Raw genomic sequence first — 14,537 nt, 5'->3', positions numbered from 1 at the left:
CAAAAAAACAAAAATAAATGTATAACAGGCCTTGTGGCCATTTCCATAGCTGCTAGCTCAACAAGAAATACTGATTTCTGATTGGCTGACAGTCTCTGGTTCATTCATATATTACTAATCTCTGTTATTTACAGTTAATGTTACTAATGTGCAGTGACTTTTGTCGCTTCTCAGCGTGAGAACTGAACTTGAGACCCTGAATAAAAGCTAAAAACTTTAACCCAACTTTTTTTTTTTGGACTATACGTCACCTTCACCACCATCATAACGAAAATAAGCTAAAATAGTTCAGGTAAAGTTTGAGGAACAAGGTGTTGACACAGTATCCTTTGAGTTACGACAGCTCCTCGTCTCATTTCTGTTTGGGTTATTCCTGGATGATACCTTTGTGTTGGTTATGGAATCATTGTTGGTTTTTTGGTCATTCTCCTTTGATCTAAGCTGGTTTTTAATTCATCTCATTAGTTTCTATCTTTAGCATAATAGACAGGACATTAGAATATAAACCCTCTTGTGTATCTGTTGCTTCTTTGACATCGTGGTTGTTATTTGCTGCTTCACCTCATCTGGTTCAAAGTGAATCTAACCCCAATAAAAAAAAAAAGCAATAATCAGCACCAGATTTTAAGCTTTTTTTCTTGTATTTTGATTACGTGCATTTTTGAGTGTTTTCATACTTTCTCTCATGGTCTTTTAAAATTGATTAAACTGGTGGTGACAGTGTCTATTAATCACCATTTATGGACAATTTAAGCCTTTTTTTTTTTAATGTATCTGGAGGTTTTCAGTCTGATTGTCACGACTCGATTCACAAAACAATCACCAATAACTTAAATTGTCCCTAAGCAGCATTGAGCGTAATCACACATTTTGTCAAGACAAATCACAATCAAGCTCTAATCAAAGACTTGATCGGCTCGTTGTCGTGGTGGTTGTTGCGCTTGAATAAAAATGTTTGTCATTTTTCGGTCGGTTCCCTTTGTTGCTTGGAATCCGCGGGATGTGTGTTCGTCTTGGTTTCAGTTTCCCGGCCTCCGGTCTCGTCTCTCGCTCTGGTATTTCTAGTAGCTCAACTGTTTGTTATTGTAAGGCTGCTGTGCCGCTGTCAGCTGCCGGGCGAGCGTGTGTCGGACCATCGCGCTAGTTGTGTACATTTTTGCGTGCGCCGCCGCCGCGTATCTGTCTCTGTAGGATTGTGTCAGTTTGAGCTTGTGTAAAGGGATGTTTGTGTGTGTGTGTGTGTGTGTTTATTCAGTGTAATGGGTCCTTTGCTGTCTCAGCTGCTGTGTCTCTTCAGCTGAGTGAGGGGGCGACAGGCTAAGTGTGTGTGTGTTTGTGTGTGTGTGTTTGTGTGTGTGTGTGCGTGTTTGTGTTTGTGCGTGGATGGGTGTTCATAGACACGCGCCGTCGGGGTCACAGTCCACAGTGGACCAGTGGCAGGATTAGAGCCCGGCCCTGGGATTAGAGGCCCCTGTTAACAACCACAGTAAGCCAACCATAACACACACACACACACACACACACACAGACACACACAGACACACACACGCCCTGTTGACGGGCTCCGGGGAGTCTTCGTCCCTCGATGGACGGGCGTCTTTCAGCCGCTCGTTAAATGGCTCCAGTGTTCCAGCGCCGATCGGCCGTCGCGTGTTCGACAAACACGAGGTTTGATTGGCGATTGGAGACGTCGCACACGTTCGCCGCCGCGTTGACAAGCGCGGCTCAATCGAGCTACGCGCAAAGTTAAGGGTTGCGGCACTTTATTAAAGTCGTGTTGGGTGATTTAGAATTTGAAACCACAGCGTCTTGTCTGGTCGTCAGGTTCCTCACAACCTTTTTTAGAGGATAACGTTTTAAAGTTTTATAATATCTTCCAACTGGTGCAGTGCCACCGTGCTAACCGTTAGCATGCGCCATCTGCTGCAGAGAGTCTTTGTTGAGTGTTTGTCACAAACACAACAGATGACAGATCTACACTACATAGGAGAAAGTTGATCTTGGTCGAGGCGCTTGTGCGTCGTGGCTGTGCTACAGAATTAGGCTGTTTAATTTTTACGAAGCGTGCAACTTATTGCTCAGACACTTTAGACCAGGGGCGTCAAACTCATTTTAGTTCAGGGGCCACATTTAGCCCAATTTGACCTCAAGGGGGCCGGGCCAGTTACCCAATAGCTTATTACCTGGTAAATAACGACAACTCCAAATGTTTCCCTTTGCTTTAGTGCAAAAAAGTACAGCTACATGTAATGAACAACTGTGAAATTTCTTATTTCGTCAAAAATTTTCAGCTAATATCTTCAGTGTAATTTTTGCAAATTCATCCCACGGGCCAGATTGGAGCCTCTGGCGGGCCAGTTTTGGCCCCCGGGCCTTATGTTTGACACCCCTGCTTTAGACCTTTGGGCAGATAGTTGGGGATGCATGTAACCTTGCAGTGACTTGATGCACATCAATATAATTGGTTTCGTTGCAGCCGTAGACTATGGTTGAGGTCTGTGAATGCACTGAACGCGATGAAATGAAGTCAAGAAACAGAAGATTGGAATTGGTTTAAGCAAATCTCCAGAGAAGCCAATTAATTTTGGAAAGTTTAGTATGTTATAGACGTTCATTATTCTATACAGACTAAACTTACTGGTTAAACTTTGACCTGCCTGCACAGCGAAGCAGCAGAGACCTGGGAAATGACACGTGAAAAGTGAACCGTCTTGAACTTTTCTATACATCAGTGATGCTGAGAATTAATCATCGCTGGAAGTTTCCTTTAATTAGCAGCCTCATCGGATAAAATGCAGAGGCAGCCGTAAGAGGAAGCCTCCAAGTTCACTCCTAATAATCGCAATGAATCCTCAAACCGGTCGGATAATATCGGAGCCAGATCATTATCGATCAGACCCGCCCAGGCCTGAGGTTTTATTTCCTCTCCGGCCGACAGGACGTGGCGAGTATCTGGGAAATCGGCTCGATAATTATGCAGCTGAGGAGATGCTCAGTCCACCAGAGTGTCATTCTGGCCTCCAGGGTTTTTGTAGAAAAGCACTTATCTCTTTTCCCGCTTCGGCCGGTGACAGTTATTGCTCTGAAATTCAGGGAGAGGGATGATTGATCGAGAGATAAGGGTAAGAACAAGAGATGGGGGGGAAAAAGAAACAATAAGAAAGCAAGGAAAAGATGTGAGACGGTGCAGCAGCGGAGGGCGGCGTAAAATCTTAAAGTGCAGACAGAACAAAATGGAACGAACAAAAACAATTTCGAGAGAGGAAGTAAATTGTCGATGCAATTTTCAGGAGAGCAAGAGGTTTGGGGACAAATGGGCCTTTGGAAATTGAAAAAGAAGACGACCTCATTGATTGCGCCTTCAAAATAAACCCACTTTTGTCAATTTAACACCTTGTGATCACGGTACACAAAGCAGCTCCAACCCAAAAAAACATTAGAGGAGAAAAGCACAAAGAAGCACGAACACAGACGTCTTAAATTCTGTCTTTTTTTTTTTGTTGTCTGTTTGTGTTCGTCTTGGTTTCTAGTTTCCGTTCTGACTCTGAATGATAGAGACGTACGGTGAGTTCAGATCGATTGATCAGATGCATCACGTCAAATACACAAACGCACACAAGACGGTAGCAATTCACGTACATCCTTGTTCAACATATGTGTGATACTTTTATTCACATAATTCATACATCATTTTATTCACATACTTCTTGCAGATCTCCAAACTTTCATAAACAGACACACAAATGTTTGTAGTTCTTTCTTTATACAAACGTATGTTTAATTAACATTAGAGATTTTATAGTTTATCATCTGACAACTCTTTTGATTGAGAAACTATTCTTTAACCCTTTTTTACCCATTTAGGAAAAACTTGGCCAAAATGTCATTTAGTTGTGTTTTATTTTGTTTCAAAATCAAAGTCAACAACGTCCATGTCCAAAAACTTCTATAAAAACTTAACTGATTATTAATATTCTTTTCAGATTTTTTTCTGCATAAATCTCTTAAACCGGTTCAGTACTTTACAAAACTACCAAAAATTCAATCATTTTAACCCTTTAAATGCCAGTTTGATTACTTAAAATCACTGTTGTTTCCATAAAACTAATGTTGGGTGGTTGGTGGTCAGTCTTGGGTATGAACAGGATCATCTAAAAGACAAAACTAATAATGCAATTAAGTCAGTATTTTAGATAATCTTAGTCATACTCAAAAATGCCTCAACCACCCAACATAAGTCTTATGGAAAATAGCTATTTTTATTTTTTTTTTCATGTAATCAAACTGGCATCTAAAGGGTTAAAAATCCTCAAAATTATTGAATTTATGAAGCGGTTTAAGAGGTTCATGCAGAAAAAATCTTTAAAAAATCTTAATCAGTTAATTGTTCATAGCAGTTTTTGGACATGGACGTTTTTGTCGGTTACAAGAGGGTGATAAATTTAAATTTTAAGACAAAATTTTATTTGGGGTTGTCAAATTTGTAAAATTTCTCTCTTGAACTTATATTGCAGGAAGTTGACAATAATTATGTTTTGGACTCTAAGTTCCTTCACCTTAAGTTTCATAAGTTGCCTGCACAAAACTGAATTAATAGAACATCCTCAAAAATCTGATTATTTCTATTGGCTGCTGAAAGTGAAGACAACATATAAGTCAAGACAATATATAAGCTGCATAAAGGCTTTGCTCATTTTCAGGTCCACTGCGAATATTTTGTGAGCTTTACATTAATTCTGTTGTTGTTCACATTGTTACGACTGGAGCTGGATTTAAAAAAGCTAAAAACGATTTTCATTTGAAAGATCTGATATCTTTCTTTTTTTTTCTCCATACATCACATTTCCTACATCCCCTTGTTTGAAATGACGTTGCGATCTCGCAAGACGACAAATCTCTTGAGATTGTGCAACGGGATTTAAACAGATGTGAATGAGATTCAAATCATGACAGAAGCTTAAACTCTTGAGATTTTCTTCAGGCATGAAAACTGAGTGAATTTATCTCTAAATGAACTGATATTAAATGGAACTGATTCAGTGGTGATACCCATCCCTAGTAACTACACACAATCATTCTCATGTAAAGTAGTGGCAACAGTTTCCCACCAACACTGGTTTAAATAAAATAGCGATACGACCATCTGCTGCAGCGCTGCAGGGCTATCGCTGTGTTAAATCTGCTCTTTGTAAGGAACCCTTATCCTCACTTCACTTGACAGTCCATCTTGCCAGCCGTCAAGCTCTGTGCTCCAGATATCCCCGGAGGTGCAGACTAATTGGCATCCGTGAGGAGCTACAAGCAACTGTAGCCTCGTTTTAGGTGTGTCAGTCAATCCTTGGAGTGTCTTCTAGGTGCAAATCGTCTATGCAAGGACTTCAGAAACCGCGCACTGATATGCTAACTACATATCTAAAGCCCTGACAATAAACTTTATTCTAACTTTAACCCAAACAACCAAGAGCAAACCAGTCAAAATGTTCTCACTGTCAAGGTCTAAGTATAACTGGAGATTATTTACTGTGAGAAAATACAGGTTGCTCTTGTTTAACCCTTAATGTGGCAAAAACAGCCACAAAGGGGTTTATTTTTCCTTATGATGTCCACTAGAAATATAGCAGCAAATGTTTTTTGGTGAGGAACCTCAATTTTACTTGAATTTTTTAAATATGATTTCAGCATTTTGAAGAAAAAAAACAAAAAACGTTAGTGGCTGTAAACAGTTTATATCAGATAAGTATTTGTCCACTATATTAAATCTCTTAATCAACTTCGGAACAACTAAATATAAAAAAATATTAAATATAATATAAAAAACAACAACAAATTTTAACCCTTTAAATGCATTTTTTTTAAAATAAATAAATAAAAAAATTAGATAAAATAAAAAAAAAAGACCTATTTTCAATATAAAAAGTGATCGGAAACAGGATTTTTTTATTTAATTTAATATTATTAATTATTTACTTTTTGTGCAGCATCAGATTTTCATTCAAACTCCCTCTCGTGCTGTTTGCGGCTGTTTTTGCCCCATTGACTCCCATTATATTTCCTTTTTTTTTTTTTTTGAATGCACAAAAATGACACTGAATAACGATGCATTTTTCAATGCAGTTAAAGTTCTGGATGAAACAAAGTGTTACATAAGGGTTAAGATGTAGACAACAGCTTCTTTAAGATCATTTTCTGTGAATTAGTTTGGAGTCCATGTTCTATGTTGTGATATAAACTGTGATACATCCTGATATTAGATCCACAGGGATGTAAACCCACCTCATATGTACCCACCATAGCACTAATGTCTCTGTACGCTGGAGTGTAACGTGTTCACCCAGTAAACACAATCAGTGTGAAGTTCAGGCCTCTGGGCCGACAGTAACACAATCTCAGTCAGAGGGTGATGGTGGAAAAGCAGCGAGCGAAAGACAATAAGTTGGAAACCGCAGTGTTGATTTGAAAAAACAGAAAGATGAGACACGGAGCCCCTCGGGGTAACAGACACCAGGCTTTGTCTCTTTCTATAAATATCAGCGCTCGTCCTCTCGGCCTTTGTTTCCCTCCCAACTGTCTTTCGTTCTCTGGCCACATGCTCTCCTTCTGCATCCTTTTCTTTTTTTGTTTCACTCCGTCTCTTCCTAAAAGTGTCTTTCTCCGACATTCACTCATCTCTTGTCCCTCCTCATCTGTCTCCACTTCCTCTCTCCTCCCTCGTCTGTTAATGTGTCACGAAATCTAAATACAAAAAGACAAAAAAATCAGCACAAATCAGAAGAAATGCAGAAACATTCACTAGGAACAAATGAAAATGAAATTGATTAAAGATGTATCTGACACATTAGGGCACAGAGGTTCAAATCTGACGAGTGGGAAGTTGATGAGCTTGAATTATTTATTTGATGTGGCTGAAAGTTAAAGTGGATGATGATGAGAGAAGAGTCCAACATGTTGGTGTTTGGAAGAAACGTTACGTTAAAACTCTTTTATCTTTCATCATTTCTTTAAAGAGAAATTATGGTAGATGATAAACAGAGAATCCCAGTTTATTGCAGAAAGTCGATTTAAATACAGTTCACAGTTGTCTCAGATTTGAACAGATGTGAGAATAAAATGTCTTACGCATACATGTTGTGTTATTCGGTGCAGTTTGCTTCGGATCAACAGGTTTCGGCTGCTAATACCTGGTGTTGTCTCATTAGATGAGTTCACAAGTTGGTCGTTTTCCCTGAATATCGAACATTTTAAAACCGCGACCTCTTTGTCCAGCTTTGTTTTGGTTGCGTTTGAAGGCTGTGATACCTCTGCTACCTGCCTGTCCACTAGTCACGTGTGGATTGATACTTCCGACACCACGTCTTTATGCTGTAAAATCCATTCTCAGATCAAAATGTTTGATTTGATTCATGTGCTGATGCCTCCCAGCGAGAAGTTTGCATGTTCTCCTTGTGTCTGCGTCGGTTTTCTCCAGGTTTTTTCTCCGGTTTCCTCACATCTCCAAATACGAGCTCGTTAGTCTGATTGGTGACTTTAAATTGACCCTAAGTGTGATTGGTTGTTTGTCTCTGTGTGTTAGTCCTTCATTAGACTAGCGACCTATCGCCTCAGTGACAGCTGGAATAGGCTAGTTCATTTATTTATCATTTTACTTGTTCTGTTTTTACTGTTAGAAACTCTGTTTTCACATATTTTGTATGATTTTTTTTGTTGTTGTTTCACTAGCTGCGCTACATAGTAAATGAGGCCACTACCTTAATATACTTCTTATGATGTTTTGTCCTCTTTATGAAGCTGTGATTTGAAATACACTGTTTTTTTTAGGTTTACCAGACACATTAGGGTCTATTTACGCAAAGTATCGGTATTGGTATCGCCGATAACAGCCTGAATTTTACTCAGTATCGGATCGTAAAGAAGGAAAATCGGTGGTATCGAACATCACTACTCACGATCGACTTAAAACATGACTTTTTCTTTCTCCTTTACAGTCGATATTAAGACATTTTGCCATATTTCCCTTATCAAACACCTAGAATCCATCAGCCGGACACGTTGCTCAGACCATAATGTTGGAAGTTGAGTCCGTTTGACCAATAGAAACAAAACCTGAACAGTTTGACCTTTGTTTTACTGCAGCACCGCCGCGCTGCACCGCATTCGTTCCACTAATAGGTTTCTCTAATAAACTGTCAAGAGGCAGAGCTCTGTGTTGTCTTCGTCTTCATCACCCTGTTGGTAACTAATTGGTATGAAGTGCGGTACAATTCCAAACTACTGATTAATCGGTGTGTAAAATCAGCTGTCATCTGATCCGCGTGCCCAAAATGTTTGGTGCTGATTTCCTCTCCCTCGTCCCATCCATCCCTCTTTCCCACCCACTGCGACTCTTTCAGTGTCTCTAACTATAGTCGGACTCAAGGCGACTGACATTACTGGCGTTGCACGGCTGATTCGCTGGTGCAGCTGCTTTTTCGGGAGGCTCGGAGCTGCTCGGTCTTTTTAGCCTTAGCGCTGCCTCTCTCCCGCCCCCCTCCCTCTTTCCTTCCTCCCTCCCTCCTCTCTCACTCGCTCACCAGTTGCCCCCACCTCTCGCCTCCTCCCCAAGTCCTCTCGCCGAGCTCTTCCAGAGGATGACTTCACGCTCTGGAAGAGGGCAGCAGCAGCAGCAGCAGCAGCAGCAGCAGGAGGAGACTGTGGTGGCTACGCTACGTTAGCATCTGTTCTCAGCAGTGTGTGGCTTACGACCGACCGGACACCCGAGGCTGCAGAAAGAGAAGTAGAGGGGGGAAAGAATTTAGTGAGAAGGAAGCGAGAAGGAGTGAGGATTTTCAGCGCAGGAGGAGGAGGAGGAGGAGGAGGAGGAGGAGGAATAAAAAAGACGTGTCAAGGAGAGGGAGGTTGAAAGTTTTTTGATTGCTTCAGCGATGGGACCACGCGTCGGGTCGGCGCGTGGAGCCGGTGAAGAAGCTCCTTCTCTGGATTTAAGAGGATGACGGTTGAAGAGACGGGAGAGGAAGAAGAAGAAGAAGAAGAAGAAGAAAGAGGAAAAGAGCTTGGACCGGTTTGTGAAGGTGGTGGTGGTGGTGGTGGTGGTGGAGCCACGGGGAGTCACAGGAGGAACGCATTTGAGCACCAGACGTCTGCATTTTACCCGTCAGTGGAAACACATGTTGCTGAGAGGCTGTGATGACTTGCAGTGCTGCTGCTGCCGCCGCTGCTTCGCCGTACGTCTCTCTCTGCTGAAACCGACGATGCCTCTTATCGTCTCGTTGGAGTGCGACAGCTCGGCTCAGACCGACCCCAGAACCTCGACACTCCTCAACAGCGACTGAGATGAAACTGATTGGAGCTCCGCGTCTTTCCCGTCAGGAGTCGGATCCTTCGTCTCCCAGTTTGATCGAGACTCTGTTTGGGCTCAGACGAGCCGCTCACACGTTGTTTGTTTGAAGATAGATCTAAATCCCTTTCTGGTTTAAACCAGTGAGTATTAATCCTCCGCCGAGCATCAGCTGATGTGTTGGTTGACGGCGGTGACAGGAGGATGGGGGCGCGTTCACCTTTTTCATTCTTGACCTGAGACTTTTCTATTTTCAGGGCGGTGTTCGTTTTAAGTGTCGGCTTCGAAAAGTGTAAAAATATCAAAAGACAACTAGATTTTATTAAGGGGCATCGTAAAATGAACAAACCACTTTAGAAAATAGAAAATTTGAAAACTTTCCATGATGTTTGTCCCTTTTTGCTGTAATTGCTTTTATAACTAAGAAATGGTGCAACTGTGTTTTTCAAGTTTCATCAGATGTAACAAAAACTATTAACTATTGTCGCTTCAGCTCGGATACTCATCATTTAATAGCAGGATGGTTTAACTAAGAATATATTTTATTACTTGTACCTAAACTTGCCATTCAGACCATTTATTTTAAATATTAAACTTATTTCCAATTAAATTTTCTTCGGAACTGACGTAAAGACAATAAAGACACATTGTTATAAAAGTTAAAAAAAAGTAACTTACAATGAACGCAACAAGTAATAATTCAACACCCAGTATTTTTATTTTTTATTATTATTTATTTAGTTTTGAAAATGGTTCACATGCAGGTTCAAAAGGGTTAAACTGGCTCGATGTGAATCATGTCGCTTAATGGGTTGTGACTGTAGTTAATCCCTTCCTGTCCACTCGTTTTGTTGTTGTTGTTGTTGTTTGTTTCTGTTTCCTTTCTTATGTCTTTTGTCTATTTTTTTATTCCCTTTTACGCAAAGGCAACCTTAGGTGACCTGTGTATAAATATATTGTTATTATTAATCTTCACACCACATACGGAGCCATCACAGACAACTTTTATTTATTTATTTATTTATTTTTGCTCGCACTTATTCTTTCATATCTCGAGAATTTAAACTTTTTCTTTCTCGTCTCTTGCAGGTTCACAGGAAGATTCGCGAGGACTCGGACATGGCGCAGGACTCCCTCCAGTGCCTGGCCCAGCTGGCCTCCATGCACGGGCCCATCTTCCCGGATGAGAGCGCCCAGGTGTCCTACCTCGCCCACCTGGTGGAGGGCCTCCTCAGCATGATCAACGGGTGAGTGCGTAGTAACGTTACGAACTTTAATTCTGTTATTTGAGTTGGGATCCAGTTGGACGGGTTGATCTGACACACACACACTGTTTATATTAGATGTTACTGGTTCAGTCCTGGTTATATGATTGTAATTTATATAATGAGGAATTCTGGTTTATGGTTGAATGTTTTAGTCGTGCAAGTGGAAAAGCAACACTTTGAAGTTTCTCAGTGTGAATATAACATGGAATACCATTCGTTTTTGGATAAACATTCATCTGCATTGTGGTTTTAGTTAAATATCTTTATAATCAAGTCAACATATCATTTTTGTGCTTTGTGTTTAAGTTCAACACTGTTTCCGAACTAACGCGCTAACTAACGGTGGTAAACATTATCCTCGAGTGCATATAGAGCGTGTTAGTGTCGGAGTCTCATGGCTCGAGTCCTGTTGGTCTCTCTGAAGTTAATAGACTTGTGTGGCTAAGTATACACAATTTTAGACGTACCCTCAACAGAGAAGGCATTGTCTGGGAAAAGCAAACCACAGTGTTGCATTGTGTCGCCTTCTGTGGTAACTTTCTATATTAAAATTTTAACAATGGAGCCACTGCAGTGTCTGGTTTGTGCATAAAATGTGGAGTTGTGCGTCGTATGCTGTGTTAGTTGCTGGTACACATGTCACCAAACTGTCCTTTTGTGTGTTTAAAGATTAAAAGAAGCGTCTTGTTGTTGTGTTCAGACCTCTAGTCTATATTGGTTTAAAATAGATTAAATAATCTTTTAGCAAGTTCTTTTTCTTTTTTCATACTTTTAGACATCGATCATTTTCTTGCTTTTCTTTGACAATTTGAAAAGTCTTGAGTTTAATAAAGTAATTTCCACTTCACTGACTGGTGAACAGCTCCCAGATGGAGGCTATTATTATTATTAGCATTTTTAAAGTGTAAAAGCAGCATGGTGTAAGTTTAATTGGGTTTATGTCTGTATTTAGTGAAGTCTCTGTAGCACAGATGCTAAAACAGCTAGTTAGGCTCTGTTCAGTGCCACTTAAATCTTTCCTGTGTATCTTAAACTATCAACGTAACACTACAAATAATGAACACGTATTCAAGTATAAAACATTTTGTTGTGTTTTTGGTTTCTTGATCCTCTGCAGCCATATATTTTAGCATGAAAAGCTGTAATCATGAGAAAACTGCTATCCTAGCTCAGTTTAATGCTAGCATATCTTTTTTTTTTAAAACCTCCTGAGCTTTCGTTTGCTTTGCATTTTCAATTTTTCCATTTCTCTTTATTTGGGATTAGTCGGACCGAAGAACTATAAAAACTAAGCGTTTTTGGAAAAAATTCTGTCCTTAATATTATAGCAAAATTACTGATATATAACAGAATATACAAGTGTTCATTTACATGTCTGAAATTGGCTGTGCAAAGGCAGAATTGCAAATAATGAAGTCCCAGTGTCCTCATCCGAGTACTTGCTAATTAGCGAAGTTATAGTTCGCTACTTAAAGTTAATAATCCTAAATAAACAAGTTTCAACTGTAAAAATTGATGACGTTTTGCAGAATGAATCCACCGAAACGCTCGCTATCATGTTTTTACATCAGCTTGTGTCTAATTATGGGGATAAAAGTTTAAATGAAGCCGAAAAAGAAGCTGTCACAAGCCTAAAGCTTAACGTCCCCATATGAGGACGCAGGGTCTCAGGAGGTTAAAAAGGTTATAAATGTTGTACTTTCATCATCGCTTCCAAATGATGAAAACAAAATCAAAGAAAATGTGTACACCTATAAGCCCTTATATATAAAAGCCACAGCGATGGATAAATGCAATGCAAAAACATTTTGTGCATACATACTTGCATAATTTGAGAAGATCAGAGAATAGTATTTCTGGATTATTCTTATTGTGCAGGAAGATTTTGGTAAAGTCTGGTCGTGACACATATCTAATGAACAGTCATTTAAATCTAGTTAACTCACACACTTAGAAGGAGCTGAAGGATGATCTGTATAATCAGTGTTTAATAACTTTATTTCAGCTGCCTACTGTGCAAAAAAACAAAAAACAAATTGGTAGCAGCGTACACCGCTGCCCTTGGCTACAGCTCAGTAGCTGTTTATCTCCGTCCACTATCTCAAGGATTTTATGTTTCTTAAGCTGAGAGACTCAACAAGTATTATTTAGGCCATCGTCAGCAGCGCCGTGACTCATGCTGCTTTATTTACAGGAAGCAACTGCTTGTTGAGTCTCGGTTTTAATGGTCTCTTTTTGTAGCATCTACACACCAGCTCGGTATCTAAGGTTTCCCCCGAATCCTTTAAACCAATATTTACGTTAAAGTGGATCAAATTGTGCCTTTATTCTTCTCACCAAGAGGACAGAGCACTAGCAACCAACTCAAACATTGGTAAATATTGGCTACGAGTGTGTTTTATCAGTCCTACGTTCATCCTCTAATCTGAAAGAGAGCTGCCTCATCCTATAATAAAACAGTCATGGACCATTTCCCAGTTCCAGCTGGAAGCTTTGCTCTCGTCTTGTTTAAACCTATTTGCCACAACTCTCACCAAGGTTATAAATCTTTTATCTTTATTTAAATAATCCGCCGGGAGTAAAAGTTGTCTAGTAGCTGTGGATCTTTGAATTGTGCTTGTCGAGGCCTTCGTACGGTACAGGTCAGGTCAACAGAACAACTCGTTTTTTGTTTTTTATAAATGAAAATAGATGTAGAGTTGAGTTTCATTCAATCTAGTGGTTTGTTTTATGGCAGTATTGGATTTTAAAATATCCAGTGTATTTTATCCAGCAATCAGAAGTTCACTAAAGTATCATCAATTGGATGGATGGATGGATGAAACCATTTATTCATGTTAAGTTAGAAAATAAATAATAGAAAGGGTCTCGTGTTGTCATGGAAGTAGTTATGCTGTGAATAAGAAGGATTTTATTATTTCGACCCCTAGGGGTCCATGGAGGTACTGCATCTCAAAATCTTTGGTTGATTAGACATTTTTCATATATATATATATAAATTTCTTTAAACACACTTTAACATGAATACAACATCTTTTAGTAAAGGAACGAATAAGCTTAATATTGAATACAAAATGCTTATAATAATGTATATTTCTAAATAACACTAGGCTGAGTTTAGTATAGAGCACATATAAAGTAGGTAGGGGGTCCCTATTTAATCTCTCCATCAGTTTGTGGGTCCTTGGCCTGATAAATGTTGAAGACCCTTGATGTAGAACATCTTATTGTAAATAAAAAGCACATGAACTTCATCAGCTCCTACATCGTTGGGTTTTGATAAATTAATGTATTCCAGTTTGATTTTGGGTTTTCTGATTAGTGGAGACGAATACAGCCTTTTTCTTTCAGCTGTTCCCTTCAACATCCTGTAGAAGTTTAAATTACGAGTCTGTGTCTGTCTTTCAGATTCATGACACGGCGTCTTTTAACAACTCAAGATTTTATTGTTGAGGCATAATCTGTCTAAGGCCATTTATAAACCTTTTACCAGCAAATAAGGGAATAAGTACAAGTACTTTACTCTAAGACGTCTCTCTTCTCTGGTGCATGTATTGTACTGCATATATTTCAATGTATTTTAAAGAGACCACTGTGTGTGTTATGTTTTGTAATAGAGGAAAAATCCCTTGACATTTATTATCCTATTTTTCCCAAAACATCCATTATATCAATATTTTTATAGCACTACATCAAACTCGGACGATGTCAAAGGGAACGCTCAATAAAATGAAATATTTTAAAGTTAATCTGTAGTTCCCATCAACTTAAAAAAGAGCTTTAATGAGTTTCAGCTCATTGTTTGACTGTAAAACTTTACAAGAGCTCTGAGAGTGAATAAAACCAGTAATGTCATTTTTTTTTCCGCAACCAAAACGAAGACCAAAAGACCAGTACACAGAACGTACCAACGCTGAACACCAGACAAACACATTTTA

At 39.5% G+C, this 14,537-nt stretch overlaps 1 protein-coding gene across 1 annotated transcript in view; it reads left to right on the top strand.

The window, feature by feature from the left end:
- xpo4 (exportin 4) overlaps positions 1-14,537 on the top strand; it is a 63,731-nt gene that overhangs the window by 25,736 nt on the left and 23,458 nt on the right. Inside the window, exon 8 of the mRNA XM_047601331.1 lies at positions 10,421-10,578. Coding sequence (XP_047457287.1) covers positions 10,421-10,578 — 158 coding nt within the window. The remainder of the gene's footprint in view (positions 1-10,420; positions 10,579-14,537) is intronic.

Source organism: Mugil cephalus, chromosome 12 (assembly GCF_022458985.1).
Source record: "Mugil cephalus isolate CIBA_MC_2020 chromosome 12, CIBA_Mcephalus_1.1, whole genome shotgun sequence".
In the NCBI taxonomy this organism is placed as follows: domain Eukaryota; kingdom Metazoa; phylum Chordata; class Actinopteri; order Mugiliformes; family Mugilidae; genus Mugil; species Mugil cephalus.
Note: the sequence above shows the minus strand (reverse complement) of the source record. Positions and strands in the feature narration are given on the sequence as shown.